Below are 19601 nucleotides of genomic sequence, written 5' to 3'. Positions count from 1 at the left end.
AGTAATAAAGTACTTACAAATCATTAACAAAATCGTTTATAGTGAATTCATAGTTAATTGTAGTTAATATATTGTAGTCTCTGCACAGTTAATATATGAATAGGCTATAAATAGTGAATTCTTCATTCGCTGTCTCTAATTAACCAAATTATCATTGTTTAATTTGCGCATACGTAAAGAGTTAAATAACGTGTGTGTGTGTGTGTGTGTGTGTGTGGTTGTGTGTGGTGTGTGTGTGTGTGTGTGTGTGTGTGTGTGTTTCGGTTTAATGTATTTGAAAAGATTTTAAGGAACACTGAATGCAATTAATGTCCAATAAAGGTTGGTTAAAAGCTCTTAATTAATTACATTTTCCCATTTTGACCTAATCTAAAGGGAGAAGTATTTACTCCTAACCAATTAACAATTCCTTTACTACGAGCTATTTAAACAATAATAATTGTGTTAATTACGGTGACCATTAAGATCACACTATTTGTATAGCCTAGTAGAGACTATAATATATGTGACCCTAGACCACAAAACCAGTCATACGGGTCATTTTCATAAACAATCACATAAACTATGAATAAACTATAAATGAATAGTTTGTTAATAGATTTGAAAGTACTTTTTTATTAAAAAAAGTGTTAACTTTTTCCACAGTTTTTCTCCAAATTAACTCAAGGAAGAATGATATTAAATCATTTTAAGTAACATGAAACAATTTAACACTTAATAAACAACAAATACATGAAAAGTGAAAAAAAATTTAAATGATGACACAAAGGAATCGGTAACACTATACAATAAGGTCCATTAGTTAACATTAGATAATTAATTAACTAACATTCATTCATTTGTTAATACAAATGTCAGGGTTGGTGAAGGGAAAGGAGCGAGGACTCAATGATGCAGGTGAAAATGGGCTTTTTAATGATAATAATAAAACAAAAAAAAACAAGACAAAACAAACTACCCCGAGGGGGAAAAACAGACTTGACTAGGCTTGGCTTGACTTGAAGGGAGCAGGGAAACAGGAGGTACATACGACGACGATTCAGCACTGGACTGCAAACACAAGGAGATTAAATAGGGAACAAACAAAAGAGGGTAACGAGGGAAGACAGGTGGGGCAAATGAACCAATAATCAGGAAACAAGGTGGGCGGGGTTAGACAATGGACACGAGCACATGGCACAAAGAAACACTTAACAAGACATGTGCTCACACCAAACATGACATGAACATGCAGCTAATGAGAACTCACCAGCTGCATGTTCACACAAAACATGACAACATGACGTAGCCAGTGAAAAACACCAACCACGTGCTACACAACATAAGACAAAACATGAAAGCACACGGCCGATGTAAACATGAACCGTGTGCTACACAGAACACAACACAGACAGAAGAGCACACGCTCACATGACAAAACAAACACGCGGAGCATGAATGTCCGAATCCCAACACAAAACTGAAACCCAAACTAGACCGAAGTGCTGGGATCCGAACACCACGCCCGCACACAAAACACAAGGACAGAAGAGCACGCAGCTTGAGCATGCTCAAAGGCGCGCTCACACAAGACTAGACAAACAATACAGGAGTGTCAGGGCTCTGTCACAAAACCATGAATAAACTAGACAGAAGTGACAGAACCCTGACACTACCCCCCATCAAAAGGGACGCCACCTGGCGTCCCTAACGAGGGACACCAAAAACAAGACAGGAACAAGATAACACGACAGATACACAGACGAAACAAGACAGGAAAATCAAAACACAGAGACAAAGAGGGGAGGGAGGGGAGCCAAGTCAGAGCCAGCAGGACAGCGAAGAACATCACTAGCATAGACCAGGGAGGGACGGGAGGGTTGAGCCAGGGAGGCTCAGGCGAGTCTGGAGTCCCGGCAGAAGGCCAGGGCGGAGCAGGAGGGACGCACCAGGGTGACTCCAGCCAGTCAGGGACCCCGGCAGATGACCAGGGCGGTGCTGGAGGGACAGTCCAGGCGGGCTCCAGCGGATCTGGAGTCCCGGCAGAGGGCCAGGGCGGTGCCGGAGGGATGGACCAGGGTGGCTTCGGCTGATCAGGAACCCCGGAAGACAACCAGGGCGGGACCGGAGGGATGGACCAGGCGGGCTCCAGCGGGTCAGGAGTCCTGGCTGAAGGCCAGGGTGGTGCTGGAGGGATGGACCAGGCAGGCTCCGGCGGGTCAGGAGTCTTGGCTGAAGGCCAGGGTGGATCAGGTGGGTCTGGATGCTTGACTGGGGCTGGCTGGGCAGGAGGCTTGAGCGGGACCAGCAGAGCAGAAAGCTTGAGTGGAACTAGCAGAGCATGAGACTTGAGTGAGGTCGGCAGGACAGGCAGATCAGACTCTGACAGGACTGGACTCAGGGTGAAAAATGGGAACAAAATGGTGATGGTCCGAATGGGAGTTTGGCTGCCAGTGTAGTGGGCATGGGTCTGGCCAACCTTCAGGTAGGGAACAAGGGTCATGGTGGAACAGTTCCAAGGCTTAAGAGGGGGCTCAGGAATGGCCTCCGGGCAGACAATGGGCTCTGGGAGAGTCTCCGGGCAGGCAGCGGGCTCTGGGAGAGGCTCCTGGCAGGCAGCGGGCTCTGGGAGAGTCTCCTGGCAGGCAGCGGGCTCTGGGAGAGTCTCCTGGCAGGCAGCGGGCTCTGGGAGAGTCTCCTGGTAGGCAGCGGGCTCTGGGATGGCCTCTGGGCCACGTAGGATGGAGGAAGCCTTCTTCCTCCTCCTCCTCCTTCGAGAATGAGGCAGTGGTCGGGTGCTTACCGCCTCCGGGGGTGCTGCAGCCTTTACGGCCGCCTCCGGGGAAGCTGCAGCCTCTTCGGCTGCCTCCGGGGGCGCTGCAGCGTCTACAGCCGCCTCTGTGGATGCTGCAGAGTCTTCGGCCAACTCTTGCAAACCTGCAGCGGACACACACAACATGGGCAAACCTGCAGGGTGTGTTGCCCCCACTGGATTGGAGACAGTTGAGTCGGGCCGGTTCTTTTTCCTCCTCCTACCCCGTTTCCGGGTCATCGGAGGGCTGGGGCTTCCACTGACTGCCGCCTCTGGAGGAGCTAGAGTGCTGACAGCCGCCGCTGGAGGAGCTGCAGCATCAATGGCTGACTTAGTCACCTGGTGAAAGAGAAACTCCACAAATTCCCCAAATGTCAGGTGATCCAGCGCTCTCATAACCCACCAGTCACGGGGCTCATCAAGGGCGTAGTTGAAAAGGTCCTTGAGAGCAGCATCGTTGAACCCCAGACCCTCAGCAGCGCTGCTGAATTCCAGGGCAAACCTTCTTAGATCAGCCCCCTCTTGGTGAAGGGAGCTCAAGGCCCTGAACTGGAGCATGCGCTGGTAGAGAGGGCTGGAGACAGTGGAGGCTGGTGGATGGGGTGAGCCCTTCTTCTGCTGAGTCCTCATTTTGGCTGAATCGTTCTGTCAGGGTTGGTGAAGGGAAAGGAGCGAGGACTCAATGATGCAGGTGAAAATGGGCTTTTTAATGATAATAATAAAACAAAAAAAAACAAGACAAAACAAACTACCCCGAGGGGGAAAAACAGACTTGACTAGGCTTGGCTTGACTTGAAGGGAGCAGGGAAACTGGAGGTACATACGACGACGATTCAGCACTGGACTGCAAACACAAGGAGATTAAATAGGGAACAAACAAAAGAGGGTAACGAGGGAAGACAGGTGGGGCAAATGAACCAATAATCAGGAAACAAGGTGGGCGGGGTTAGACAATGGACACGAGCACATGGCACAAAGAAACACTTAACAAGACATGTGCTCACACCAAACATGACATGAACATGCAGCTAATGAGAACTCACCAGCTGCATGTTCACACAAAACATGACAACATGACGTAGCACGTAGCCAGTGAAAAACACCAACCACGTGCTACACAACATAAGACAAAACATGAAAGCACACGGCCGATGTAAACATGAACCGTGTGCTACACAGAACACAACACAGACAGAAGAGCACACGCTCACATGACAAAACAAACACGCGGAGCATGAATGTCCGAATCCCAACACAAAACTGAAACCCAAACTAGACCGAAGTGCTGGGATCCGAACACCACGCCCGCACACAAAACACAAGGACAGAAGAGCACGCAGCTTGAGCATGCTCAAAGCTGCGCGCTCACACAAGACTAGACAAACAATACAGGAGTGTCAGGGCTCTGTCACAAAACCATGAATAAACTAGACAGAAGTGACAGAACCCTGACAACAAATACAAATACAGTTCATGTCAACTCATTAAATAATATGAACAGATACAACTTTTGATTTTATGCATTCGTACATGTTGAAATTAACATTAACTAAGATTAATAAATGCTTTAGAACAATTTTTCATTGTTAGTTCATGTTAACTAATGAATTTTAACAAATACTGAAAGTGCACTCCACTATACCAGTGTCTGCACATACTTGTAAAGAAAGAGGTGTGCCTATATTGAAAAGAATTAAAATGACTTAATTAAAATAATCACACAGCAATCATCACACTTGCTTAAACTGGTTACGGGTTGTTTATGAAAAAGATGCAGGGGTTTGCGGTGAAATTCCACACACACTTTTAACAGCTCATATAGTGCACTTACTTTCAAAACATCTTAAAACCACTCATTCTAATAGTGCTTCATGCTCTACCTTTTAATCAGAGGAGGGGAGATTAAGATCGATTGAGTCTCGGGTAAATAGCATTGTGTGGAGAGAAGGCTGACTAAGGAAGCAGCACACAGTGGACACAAATTGAGGCACTAAATCCCTATGGGATACAGTCTCTGCCTCCTGGCCATTGTATGTGTCATGTGGCTGTTCGGTTTTCTGGACTGCAGCTCCTGATTAAACCAACAGCTTTGTGAGAGGCAAACATATACAGGATGTTGCTGCAAGAATGTGATTTTAATTACAAATCACTGAGTGGTGTTCTTGATATCTCTAGAAACAATTCAACACCGAGACCAGGCATTATCATTGTCCACGCGCTATATTTCTGTCCTATCTTGAAGGTGTCAGGAGATGATTACATCTCCTCTAAGCCTCAGTGGTCTTATTGCAAATGCCAACCTGGCCGCGCGGATGTACTCCAAGCCCGGCTGAAAGGTCTCAGTCTTTATTCTAACATAATTGAAAACAGATTTATTGGATTAGGGCGAGTCTGTGTCTGTGTGAGTGCACTAGTTCAATTCCATCCTTCTTTGTCATAAACAATACCGCGGCAACGTCTTGATAAACAAGCTTTGATGACCTTGTTTGGGGAGCAGAATTTTACAACGTTAGATGCAGGAGTAAATGTATGGTTATATGATTGAATAGGAAAGAATGATTTGCACCTCCTTGCAAAGACCTTCAGAAGTACAAGGCCTTTTGAGAATTCAACCAATTAAAAGAAGATGGCCAAAAGCGGTGGCTTAAAATAAACAGTAGAATGGGACAATACAGTATGTCTGCCTATATTGTACTAGTTTATTTAACAGAACTTTTATCATAATTGCAGGCCATGTAAATGTCAAATTTCTAGGTCTCCTTGAAAAGCACTGAAAAAAATACAGAAATTGTGGTCCCACTTTAACTACTATGTACTTACATAAAAAAATAAGTACAATGTACTTATTGGTTTCATATTGTATTGCAAAACACTTTTGCAGATATTGAGTTGGGAAACGGGCCAAGTTAGGGACAGATGTGGTGGTATGGGTAAGTTTAAGAGTAGGGTTAGGTGTAAGGGAAGTGTCAACAGAGTAATTATAAATGTAGGGGAGAGCGGGGCACAACCTAATGCTTTTTGACTGTCTCAGTTTGTGTAAATCCACTTGGGGTTCAGAGTATTTATTTTCTCCCCAAATTAATTTCACACATGTGTAGTACAATTATGTGGTTTTGTTTCATTAATACAGTGTATACTTTTTTCTTGATTTCCCCCGAAAGAATGGAAGTGAAGTGTGACAACATGCCCCATAGGTGGGGTACATTGTAACATGTGAGGGGCACAATGTAACATGACCAAATGACAGATTACAATTTTATCTGATATAATCCAAAAAATATCCAAGACAAACTAAAATATTTTGTCAATAAAATACAATTATTAACTTTTTCAAATAAAATAATGGCATTTTTTTTATCGTTTAATATATTAAAAACAATTGAGTTTGACAACAAACACATCGCTAAATACAACTATACAGCATAATTCAAAACATAATAATAATGAATAATTTCTGAACATTGACTCTCAGTCATTATTCACCCTTTTCTCATTGTTTCTCAAAAGAATTCATAAAAGTATAGAATATAATAGCATAGTTCTAATAGGGGCTCCTTGTAACGCAGTGTTACAACTCACCCCATCTGTGCAACTGGGATTTAAACCCGGCTCGTGTCTTCTGCTGGTTAGATCAGCATTAAAGGACTATATCAACTGTTAAATAACAGATATAAGATTGAAATAATATCAGATTTGTCTTATTTTAAATAAACAAAAAACAGAGATGAAAAATAAACTTAAGTAAGAAATTTACTTTTGCTATGGTTAAATAAATGCTCAGTAATATCTTCCAAAGATTTTTTAATCTTGCCGCAATTTTTTCTCTAAATAATATTGATATGGCAACTAGTAAATACACTAAGTTTCGTCATCCTGACATGTGTGGAAAGGGTTAAAACATGCGTGTTACAACTAACCCCGCGTTAGGTTGTGCCCCACGCTCCCCTAACTACAGAAATGAATTACAAATGTAATTACATGCAGTTAATTTTTGTAAAAATATGTATGTACACAATAAGTGCATTGTATCAAATTATTAATTTAAATGTTAGTACAAAGTGTAACAGTGTGTTTTGGTATTGTCATGTTCTTCGGTCTGTCATGTTCTCTGACATGTTTTCCTGGTTTGTCATGTGATTCCCTTGCCCTCTTGTGATGCCCTCTTGTGATCCTGCCATGTGCTCTCTTGTCATTTGTTCTGTTGTCATGTTTTCATTGGTTCATTGGTTGATTATTGTTCACCGGTGTGTCTTGTCTAATCATTAGTCCTTGGCTGAATCCGAAATCGCGCCCCTGTGCACTATTTGAGGGGACAGCCATTTGTAGTAGTGTCCGAAACCATAGTGGACGTTATCGAGTGCATTCATTCTATCCCACAATGCAGAGCAATAACGAGTGTACAGCCGATGTACACACAGCGGCTGTCCAAATTCGCTCACTTGTTTTCATTCACTCCTTCAAGTGAACTATATTAGTGGACTAAAGTAGGGAATAGTGAATGAGGGTTTAGGGGGCGATTTCGGATTCAGCCCTTGTGTATTAAAGCCCTCATGTTTGCCATGTGTCCTTGTTTGGTATTGATGTTATAACCTGTTGTTGGTGAGTGTTCCTAGTCAAGTCTGTTCATGTGTCAAGTCGAGTCTTAGTTTGTTTTTGCCAAGTCTTTGTTTTATGTTTTGGATCCTTTTGAATAAACTGCACTTGGGTTCTGCACACTTGCCTCCAGTGGACTCATATGTTACACAAAGTAGTTAAGGCCACCTAATGTAAAGTGAATCCGAAGTTGCTAGTAAATAGCAAGTAATACACTGAATACAGTAAAAAGACTGATAGTATTTTCTTGTAAAACTTGCCCCAATGATTGCTTTATTTATTTATTTATTTAAATAAAGTCTGAAAGCTGTTATTAAAGGGATAGTTCACTTAAAAATTAAACTGTCATTATTTACTCAGTATTCAACATATGGACTACATTAATGTCATCCTATACATTCCTGAAAACTCCCCTTTGATAAAAAAAAAATGCATAAAATTGCAGTATACTAGTTTGACATTAAATGAAAGTGAGTAAATAAACAATTTTCATTTGGAATAAACTACCCTTTAAGCATTATGAAAGGAAACATGTAAATCAGTGGTTCTCAAACTTTTGAAGGCAGGTACCACCTTGAAGCAAATCAAAATGTACAAGTACCAGCTAGTTACAACAATATTCCCTCTATATTTTTCAGCACTGCACAGAATGACATCTCTTTGAGTGCAAGCTTAAGGACTGAGTGACATAATGACATATTTTGATTGATATCTCTGTAGTTCAGATAAATCATGTTTCTGCAAGAGCCTCATCAATCCCTTTATTACCCTTTACAGATCTGTGGAAGAGCACCATCAGAGCAGCCACACACACATACACACACACACACACACACACACACATTTAGAAGGTTACAGTGTATTTGCATGTGTTAATATGCACATTTTGGAGTCTAACTCAAACATTTTAGAATTATATTTTGGAATTTGTTCTTAAAACATCTCCTAGAAACACTTTGAACTCTCCTGTCAGGCTGGTTATTGAACTGGACTGCTATATGCTGGGGCTGTTAACCCCCCCCCCCCCCCCCCAAACCCCCACCCCCACAAAAAAAAAAAAAACGATTAAAAGAAAGATACATAAGAGAGTCTTGTGGCACTTTACATATGATTCATTGTCAGATGATAGATATGCATAACAGACATATACAGTAGATCTCTCAAACAAGACACCGTGGTATTCCATATTTTAAGGATAACCTTATTTCCTTGCAGGAACTTGATTGCTATCAAGCAAAAGACTACATCTGCATACCAAGTGAGGTAAGAAGTGCAGAGATGAAACTTTCCAAGCCAGTGAGTTCAAGCATTATCTATAAGCATCTGTTGCTTGTGCATGAGGAAAAAAAGGCTTGATGACTATATCGTGTGTCCAGAGCACCATTGCACCAGAAGCATGCATTGTGGCTTTATCGTAAAGCGTTATTGTCTTGTCACTTGCATGTGCTGCCAAAGATATAGAGGGTTTGGGTTTGTAAATCTCACAAAAGCTGTCAAGAACTTGTCCGGGTCATATTATACAGCAAATTAAGCCATTTTTAGGAGCATTTATGCATTGTGACATTAATTTCATGAATGTAATTGATAAATGTCTGTAATATATTAATGAAGAATGAGAATTAAATAATCAAATGGAATGACAATCGAATGAAATGACCATTGAAAATATGCAAACGAGACCGGACAAACACTGAGTGAACGTGAGGAACTAAAATACACAAGGTGATGAACTAAATGACGAAACTGATGATTGGTGGGAAACTCAAACAAAGGAACACGTGTGACTAAAGAAAACCAACAAAAAGTCCATGAAAACAAAACTAAGAATAAACACAACTGAATAAGTGTGACAATGGAATCGTAATGAGAACGAATGGCAATCACCACTGAAAATAATGTAAAATATAAAATAACGAGTTATTCTAATAGTCTATAAAAGTTATTGAATAATGAACATTACAAACACAAATTGTTGTAAAATGTGACCTGGACTTATTTCCATGATATTCACCAGTTTGAACAATGCCTGGGGTTCCATATGATATGATTTTCTTTGTTTGTTCACAGGTTCCTGGCAGCCCACCTAACACAAGAGTAGAGCACCCCAAAAATTCAAGTCCAGGCACAAAAGCCCTAACAGATGTTTTGATGCTCGGCCTGTTGTTTGCTCTTGGAAACCTCACTATGTAGAACTACCTGAGCTTCATAAGCCAGCACAGTGAGGCCAAAGCTGATGGAAACACCCTCATGATCATCTTCAGACAAACTCACGCCTCTCTCCTCTACTGCAGCTTTTTTTCTTTCTTTCAAATGAACACCAAACGGAAAGAACACAGAGACACATATTGAAAAGTCTGCTGCATCTTTGACATGGCCGAATGAGCATTGCATAGCAAATGAGCAAACGGCCAAGATATTGTGTACTTAGCCGCTTGATTCCAAAGTCGAAGACTTGTAAGGTGCCTGATTGGTGGACTTGCAACTATAGACCCAGGCACAAAGCTTTTCAGTCTACTGTACTACTTCCTGCCACCCACACCTCCCATAAAAGGGCGTCTCGCAGTACCCATCAGGCCTGAATTACCCGTTGTCTGGCACTGTATTAAACCATCTCTGAGAGGCGTTCTCCATCCCAGCCCACTGCCCATTTATTGGATTTGCCACGCACTTCTTTGACAGCTGCTTTAGCTTTCTCATTGTGATTATTCCTTTTCAGTTCCGTCTTTTTTCCTTCTTTTGTCCACCAGTCGAGCAGGAGTAATTACTTTCCAGTGGTTCTTTTAAACGTGAAGTGTTTGAAGTTTAAATCTGTACCCTGTCGACACGGCGCGAGGTGGATGTCACGGGCGACAGCTCTCTTAGTCACATTCTGTACTTAGTTTGACAGATTTGAAAAAGAAAAGGAATGAAGTTGATGAAAACGTACCAGTGGATCAACAGGAGAAGTAGATCTTTGCAAACGGCTTCCGTGTGGGTTCACTATGTCGATGAGCTGCCCACACATGTATAATTTTGTCTGTGAATATGAATGTTTTTCTTTCCGAAAGTACAGCTGTTAATTATTATATGTTGTCTTTAAGTGAAAGATAATGGGACTCTCGAGAAAGTTCTAAAGAGCAGTGGGAGTGACGAACTGCATGACAGAGAAAAACCTGGAGGTGCTCATACCACTAACCATTAATAGTCATGGCAAAATCTGTCTCTGGTTAAATGGAGTTCTACACTAGAAAAAACCCTGACAAAAGAAGGCCAGCGTTTTGGGACATTCAACGTCATATGAATCATTGTGTGCAATTTCTGATGTGGCCTTACTCTTTGTTTTTCCTCCTCATTATTTTCTAGCCGCTGTGTGGAGAAGGTCGATGCCGAGTTTTTGATGTTCGGAATGTTTCTAAAAATGTACTCACCCCAATTCACAGGTTCAGTAAATGCACTAGATACGGATGACTCTTTTATCAACATTCCAAACACTGAAGTTATGAACAAACAGACATCGATATATATATAAATGTAAAGTTCAAAACTAAAAAGATTTATATATTGTGTCCTAGGCTTGTTATATACGTACAATTGCAAAGCAAATGATAAATATGAACATTCTTTGTGTAAATATGACACCAATGCAATGGAAACACATTAAAGATATGTCATATCAGTGGGGATCCATCTGTCAAAACAGATTAAAACATAAACAGGCAAACCTTTTTTCATTAATAGATTCAACACTTACCAAAAGCTTTATGAGAATTCTAGGATGACATTGTTTCTAAAAGGATGCAGTGATGTAATAATCAGCTCTATTTTACCAGATGCTAAAAAAAAGAATAATCTTTTCTCATTTTGTGTGAATGTTACTAGACTTACTTTTTTGTTGAAACATCTGGACAATATAGAAATATGAACAGTATATTTTTGAAGTATGCTGCCTTTTTGAGAGAAAATATATATATATTTTAAGGGAGCTATTAAGTCAAAAGGCAGGTTTGTCATTGTTGAGTGAGAACAAGAACAAATTCAACTGATAAGAAAAATTATCCTGTCACCAGACACTGACATTGCAATCCTTGCTTTAAAATTATTTTCAAAACTCTGCTGTCATATTCAGTGGAATCAAAAGTAGCGGCCAATGAAATACAAAAAAACACAATGTGAATTCTCTGAAAGGTGTCAGTTCACATTTAGTCATACAACCTTTTAACAAAAATAATCTCAATGTACCGGAGATGAAAATCATCTGCCACATACTCTCCAAAACAGTGTTAATACTGTACTGTATATCAAAAAAGGCCTACTGGGGTTTGGATAATGTTGTGACTGGTGGATACAGAAGTGTGTGATTGTTGAGTGTGTGTGTGTGTGTGTGTGTGTGTGTAGCCTACATGTACAGTGCATTTGTGTTTAAGATTTTTAGCTATGGTCAGGCGGGGATTTGGTATCAGGGAGAGACCATTTGACGAATGTAAACTTCCGATGCAAAGAAATGAACTATGGAAAAAGTAGCATTTCACAGAGACATTCAATTGAGCTTTTGCTGTGTCACATGACTTTGATAAACCATTGTGATTTGATCACCTCTGGAATTAGCAGAGTTCTACGTCATCTCATCACTGCTTTGATGTAAGGGTCACCTCCCTTTGTAGACTGCTGTGAGGTCCAGATATGCTAATGCTGTGCTTGTTTCCTGACCAATAAAGCCACTTCAATTTTTACTGCTTTTCACATTTGTTATGTGTTGAGGACACAAATAAAAAGCATGTTGCAAATGTGCTCCTTAAGATTATGGACAAAAAACATCTGCGATAGATGATACAGATTTACCAACCCAGAATCACTGAAAAAACGCACATATGATGAGATTTCTGTACGATGCATTGCTCCTTATCCAATAAGTGGCTCTAAAAGCATGTTAAGATTCATCAAAAACAGATGAATGTGAATCTGGCAAGGTTTTATGTTGGTTGTTGTAGGTATCACGGCAGTCTGAAAAATTAAATGTTTGGTGAGTTACACCAAAAGGTTATTGCTCTATTGAGTTTGAAAATAATGTACCATCTACATTAAACCATACACTAAACTTAACCAATAATGTTAAAGGTGTCATGTTCCGTCATTTGGATGAGACGTTAAACCGAGGTCCTGACTCTCTGTGGTCATAAAAAAATCCCAGGATGTCCTTCGGAGTAGGGGTGTAACCCCGGCATCCTGGCCAAATTTGCTCATTGGCCTCTGTCCATCATCATGGCCTCCTAATCATCCCCATATACTGACTGGCTTCATCACTCTGTCTCCTCTCCACCAACAAAGCTTGTGTGTGGTGGGCGTTCTGGCGCAATATGGCTGCCGTCGCATCATCCAGGTGGATGCTGCACATTGTTAGTGGTTGAGGAGATTCCCCCCTTCTATTTGTAAAGTGCTTTGAGTACCCAGAAAAGCGCTATATAAATGTTACAAATTATTTATTAATTATTATTATGTCAAAGGTCCTTATACTTCAAGAATACCTGTAAGTTCAAAAACAGCGTTTATTGAAACCAAGCCCAGAGAATGACTTGTGGAATGTGCCTATCCTACTTCATCATTGCAACTTTGGCCCCGCCCACTGGTGTGTTAGTGAGATGATGAGGAGAGAAGAGCGAGACAGGATCACTGGACTAAAAATAACATTACCTTCCAAAGGATCCTAATGCTAGGAATGTGGTTATTTTTTTTCAACAATTTGAACGTCTCAGTTGAACATTATTTGTTTGTTCGGTACATTTCACAGTGAATTATTTGGTAAATCAGTCGCAAATTCGACTTTTACGATACGGCTTCGAACAGTAATGCAACAACATGTGAGTAACTGTGTTAATTCTAATGCCTGTCTGTGACCAGTGATTTCTGATATGTAATGTTTCATGTAGCTACAGTCAGATGGTCTTTACGTCTCAGTAAATCAAACCAGTGACTTCTCTTAGTAGGATGAAATATCTTAGTATCTTATTTAAACTGTGATTAAATTATATATAGAGAGCGATCAAAGAACTCTCCCATTGCAATCGCTGGAGCTGTCAATCAAACAGCATGAGTTTATCAGTGACTGAGCTCTTGCCAAAACTTCCGTTATAGTCAACATATCTCTCATTTACATCATTTTTGCACTGTTAGTTATGATGAAAGCATTCATGAGTGTGCAGAAATCATGTTGCAATGATGAGATCACTGCATTCATGCGCCCAACATGTCTGTGGTCGACTACAATGCAACAACATGCAACCTTTCATGCCAAAATCAAAATATAATGCTATAATCAACACTTTTCATGATTATTTAACCTTGAAAGCTGTAATAGTAAAATCGTGCTAAAAGTTTTCGAGAGAGTTCTACATGTAATACTTGCTATTTCATTAGCAAAGATGTTAGCCAATCACAGCAGTGGGCGTTTACACTGAAGTCTCACAGCAGACACGCCCCTTCAAACAGAGCATTCAAATCAGAGGGCTAAATCAGGATAGGAAAAATGCATTTTATTTCTAAATTATGATCATTGTTGATGGAAAAAAAACAACATTATAAATGCACACCAGGAAATATAAAACAATAAAACAATGCATTTCATAATCCCATGCCATTTCAACTTGCTTCTACAATTCTTTGAGCTCTTTTATCAAGTGTTGCGGCCTGAGCGCTCTGCATCATAAGTGCAACACTGTACCAGGTGAGCTACTAAGCATGTTTACTCTACAGTAAGTATGTGAGTATGTGATGCAAACAACAAAATGTATTTATTTACAAATCATGAACAATGAGAAGTGTTTTGAGGTCATAACCATGCAGGAACCATAAAAAATATCATTGTACGGAAGGTACAACACTTTTTATTTCTGCATATTAAGCTGGAATAAGTGTATTTTAAGTTTAACATGTGAGCTACAATTTTATCTTTAATACACAATAGTTTTAAAATAGTATAATAACCCTAAACATAATGAATACATAATTCCTCATCAGTATTCCTGTTTTCGGTCTTATTATTGGAATTGACTGATAGGATGTGCGTAATTGTTCATGATAGATTCCAGTTTTGTCAACGTCTACCACCAGTTCTGAATTATGCCACTTTATGACAGCTGGTCTCAGCTTTTTATATTGTACTGATATAGAGTAATATATGACTTTGAGACGTTCATATCTAGTTAAACAAAGAACCGATTGCATCCCACTTTCCTTTATATCCGCCAGCTCAATAAGCTTTATCGCACAATGTTAAGATGTTATCAGGTCATTTTGTCCAAACTTCATCTCAAGAGACATTTTCATTTGTGAGCAATTTCTTCACTGGCCATTTTATCTTCGCACACACTGTTGAAACAAGATTTGACATAGCTTTGAGGATTCATTTGGGATCCACCTTCATTATACAGAATTTGGTTCTATATTTGAAGCTGCATCTCAGTAATTATGTCTAAAAATGGATAGCTTGTGCTGTATGTTATGGATATATATATCTTTTGTCATTTAATTTTACCATTTTAGCCACGAAATAAAATACATCTGCAAGGAAAAACACTGCGAGGAGGCTCATACACATCTCGAATATCAACAAAGCACTTTTATTTTCCTGCAGAAATAGGGCCTTTTAATAAATGAGAGGCTAATTAGTTTCTACCGCATACAAAGTGTATTCATACACTCGTTTCACCCATTATACGTGACACTCCTATAAAGCAGCCTGTTGATAATCCAAACAGCAAAAGTGAGGAAGAGATAACACTCTTTTATCTAGACTTTTATTTATTTTATCAATCAAATCTAAATACGTCTTGGAGAGAGGAGACGAGAGGCGTTTGATGCAGAACTTCCAATCTGAATACGAGTCAAGATTTTTTTAATGGCATTGTCAAATGTGATAAAACAAGAGACAAAGCAATCCAGACCCCCCTGCTGTTCAGGCTGTCTATGGTTCAGCGTGTGACAGCTGCATTTTTCACTTTGAGTTTCATTCCATTTCTATCCAACATGTCTGTGCATTTGCCACGTCTGATCTTAAAGCGCACAGAATATGTTTGAAGACATTTCAAAACATATCTGAAAATATTTCAGCATTGCAAAGTTACTAATTCTTGTTGAAGAAGTGAAAGGGTAAATACTTTGCATGCACCTTCGCCTCTGATATTGGTAAGCAGTCGGTGACAATCTTTAAGCATTTGACTTCCCTAAGATGTCATACCATCTAAGCCAAGCTCTGCATGTCTCTGCCTCTGCTTTGCGCCAGCTTATAGACTTTACAAACTCTATCATTTATATGTCTGTTCCATCTTCTCTCAGACCTACAGAGCCTCTCTGGAGCAAGAGCAATTTATTTTGAAATCATTGTGTAAACCACAGGTCATTTACTTGGATATGGATTTCTATGTTAACCAGTGTTTATTAGATTTTCACTATTTTATTTTAATGAAGCAGATACAAACAATCTTTGTTGTGATGTAGAATTACAGATGAAGATTATGGCTGAGCTGAAGTGGAATTGTGTCTCTGTTCAAGTGTAATTGCTTGGAAAATGTTAACCATTTCTTTTAGAATCCATGTTTTGTTCCTCCTAGAATAATTTGACGGTCTCTATTTGAACATTACTAGTCAATTTGTCCTTCCAAATAGACTTTTTTTTTAACAATCTCCTGAAAAGCCTCTGGTTCAATCTTTGAGGTAATTTGTTCCACTGGCAAAGTCCCATAACAACCTTCAACATGCTCCAGAAAACACATTATCTTCAAAATAGAGATATTTCTTCGTGATTCATATGTTATATTTGAATTATGTTATATGGAATTCCCCCCCTCTGGTCTAAATATCCCTGCTTCTGCTAGATTATTTGTATCCCCCCTCAAAGGTAATCAATGCTACTTCATCAATTGATGATATAAAATAGTACATAAACAAAAATAAAATCAACAATAAAAATCTTCCGCTTCTGTGATGAGAGATGACACATGCAGTTACGATCCTAGCTTCAGTGGCCTTAATCCATGCACGGCTTTTCAAAGTGTCACAACGTATTTTGTGATTGTTTTGTATGAAATATTAAAGTTTATAAATAAATAAATAAATAAGTGCCACCAGGCCGAGTGGCGCAACGCATTGTTCTAAAATCAGGTTTTAATCTGTAGGCATGTTGAATTAGCATTCAACGAACGCGTCGGCGTGTTCACTTGGATTTTTTTTCTCATAACAGCTGAAAGAACTTAAAATACTCTGTTTTGTGTCATACAGATAGGAATACATCATTCGAACCTGTAAAAGACCTAATTTTATTCATGTACACTCACAATAACAACAAAACTTTGTGCAAAACTGCCTGTCACTAAAATTTACCGAAAATCTATAGGCTACTTGCCTCAGTTACAATAAGAAATATGTCTATAGAAAGCTTGAAATGTGAACACATATTCTCTGATTATGTAATCTGTATGAAACCAACGAGAGGTACAGAGGTAATCAGCTCAAACGTAGATGTTTATAATGTGTATGAGCGCTTCCCAATGAAGAAAGGACAAGTTATAAGAGTGAAAATCTAAATAAATGTATATCTCTTTGAATAAAAATGTAAAATGGATAAAAAAATTATTTGTCAAAATGTTCTGATGTTGTTTCATTAAAGTTCATAATTATTCTATAAATGTTCCTTTAGTTTAACAGCTGCACGAAATACCCATGGTTTGTGATTTATTTTCATGAATAATTTTATTTTTTCAAAGACAAATGGCACAAATACGCTAATGATAGTCTCTCTGTTTTATCCCGAGGTTTACTGCAGTCAGCCGGATCCGGGCCGTATCCAGTTCAGATGGTAGACCAGCGCTCAGAGAAGACCAACACAGGACCCCGAAGTTTCTGCAGAGACCGTGATTAGACTCCCCCTGCAACTGCCTCATCGACACGGCATCTCAATAAACCCGTCTCTGGCGTGTTGACTCCGATTGTTCGAATATTACAATTAAATAATACTTAAATCGATATATCATTCTCAATAAACCCGTCTCCAGCGTGTTTCCTCCGATCATTCGAATATTGCACTTTAATAATTATTTAATCAACATCATCCTCAATAAACCCGTCTCCAGCATGTTGCCTCCGGTCCCTCGAATATTCCGATCTATTATGACCTCTGACCTGTAAAGCTGCCAGAATAATAATAATAATAATAATACGCTGTTTGTTAATTGGCCAGAGGATAACTGGCACCCCGACTGAGCCTGGCTTCTCCCAAGGTTTATTTTTCTCCATTAGGTCACCTAATGGGGTTTTGGTTTCCTTGCCACTGTTGCCTCTGGCTTGGCGTGCTCAGTTGGGGACACTACATCTTTCAACTATACATCGAAATAAATCTAATTAATAAACTAAATTACTGATCTAAACTAAATTACTGATCTAATTATTGATCTAAAGCCCACACTGTCACTGTATGATAATTGAAATGAACTGATGACATCAGCGTTTTCTCCAGAATGGCTATACAGCTGAATAAAATTATGCTGCATTATTTTCCTGTTTAACACTGTAAAGCTGCTTTGAAACAATCTACATTGTTAAAAGCGTTATATAAATAAAGTTGACTTGACTTGACAAATGGCACCCCCCTTTCACAAATGGCACCCTGTATATATATTTGTATATTAAAAATGTTAACTTAGGTTTACATTTTCGTTTCTGCTTACCAATCTGTTTTGTATTTATCTTTGAGGGACATTCATAATAATGATTTATGACGATACTCTAAAATCTGCTCTATTATGGTTTAGAACTGATAATCATGACTTTAAAATAGCTGGAGTTCATCAGACAATATATCATTTCTTAGATGACTACACTTTTGGAAATGTTCAGTTGTGTTCAGAAATCTGTGTCTAGCGTTGACAGGGAGTAGTGTTGTGTGAAGAAGTGCAATGTTGTGGCTTTAATGAGTGTTTACGAATATGTGCTGACGCACGTGATTAATGCAGTGGTATTCTGGGTAGTGAATGGTGCGGACTAGGCATGTTTTATCCAGTACATATCTGAACTAATTAGCACTTCATCTGCCCTCTGAAACCATTGAGCTGAGTCAGACAGATACACACAGTCAAGATATAATGTGGTGATACACACACACAATCACACAAGCTACACTGACACACATGTGCAAAAATCAGCAATTCTCTATCAGGCCAATCCACTATTTAAAATACTGCTGACCAAAAGTTCTGTAGCCCATTTCAATTTCATTACAAGTCAAGTAAAATAGTATGAAAGCTCATTTTTGACCATTAAATAAACATAAAAAGGTAATTGCGACTTTTTGTCTCACAGTTAGTTTATATCTCACAATTTGAACTTTTTTCTCACAACTGCAAGTTAATATCTCGCATTTGCAAGTTATAAACTCTGAGGCTATGTTCAGATTGCAGGCAAATTGGATTTTTTTTCTCAAATCAGATCTTTTCAGACAGACTGTCCGCACTATTGCAAGAGATCAAATAAGATTTGTGTGTCCAGACATAACCCTGCATGGTTTGCTTTGGTAAAGACATACAGTAGGTACCCATGTATGTTACACGACTTACAAACGGATGCAGGAAAAATGGAGGTGCATCATCTCGCGCTCCAAATACATTAGTGCCCTGTCGAGTTGCGGTGCACAACTCCTCCGTCGCACAAGACAAACTCTGCAACAGGGAAGACTTGTATATATTTTGATGTTCCATGCTGTAGTCATGGCAGGCTTTGCTGTGCCAAGGTGTGGTGTTTCTGTCACCGGTTTTGACGTTATCGTTGTGTGTCGGATTAAGAGTGATGCAAAAGACAATTTGAAATCCGATTTGAGCAACCAGTCTCCAGACTGAGATGCATCTTTAAAATCTGATTTGAATCGCATTTCAAACCACCTCCAAAATGTGGTTTGAATAAGGTTTGAAAAATTGATTTCATGTGTTTTTTGCTGTCCATGTTTTCAAAAACAAAGATACAATCTGAATATGCAAAAAATCTGATTTTAGCTGGAAGTCTGAACATGGCCATGGTCTGAACAATGCAATGAGCTATTCTATTCCATATACAAGTTGTTAAAATAATTCACATAAGGTCCCAAGAATAAGCTTTTTTTGTTTGTTTGTTTAAAAAGACTTCGTTAATAGGTGGATTAATGTATAGTGGGTTCAAAGGAATGTGGATGAGAAAGCCATAATGCCAGAAAAAGACTAAT

The 19601-nt window shown here is 39.4% G+C and overlaps 1 protein-coding gene across 3 annotated transcripts in view; it reads left to right on the top strand.

The window, feature by feature from the left end:
- Positions 1–10619, top strand: part of gfra2a (GDNF family receptor alpha 2a) — a 119478-nt gene extending 108859 nt beyond the window's left edge. Inside the window, exons 8-9 of one of the 3 annotated variants that reach the window (XM_079827057.1) lie at positions 8600–8647; positions 9452–10619. In XM_079827057.1, coding sequence (XP_079683183.1) covers positions 8600–8647; positions 9452–9574 — 171 coding nt within the window. In that variant the 3' untranslated portion in view covers positions 9575–10619. Of the gene's footprint in view, positions 1–8599; positions 8681–9451 lie in introns of all 3 variants that reach the window. The other 2 variants (XM_079827056.1, XM_079827058.1) reach the window with 2 other exon arrangements.
- The last annotated feature ends 8982 nt before the right edge of the window (positions 10620–19601 follow it).

This window comes from Gobio gobio (genome assembly GCF_949357685.1).
Source record: "Gobio gobio genome assembly, chromosome: 10".
Taxonomy (NCBI): domain Eukaryota; kingdom Metazoa; phylum Chordata; class Actinopteri; order Cypriniformes; family Gobionidae; genus Gobio; species Gobio gobio.
This window is presented reverse-complemented; position numbering and strand designations above follow the sequence as displayed.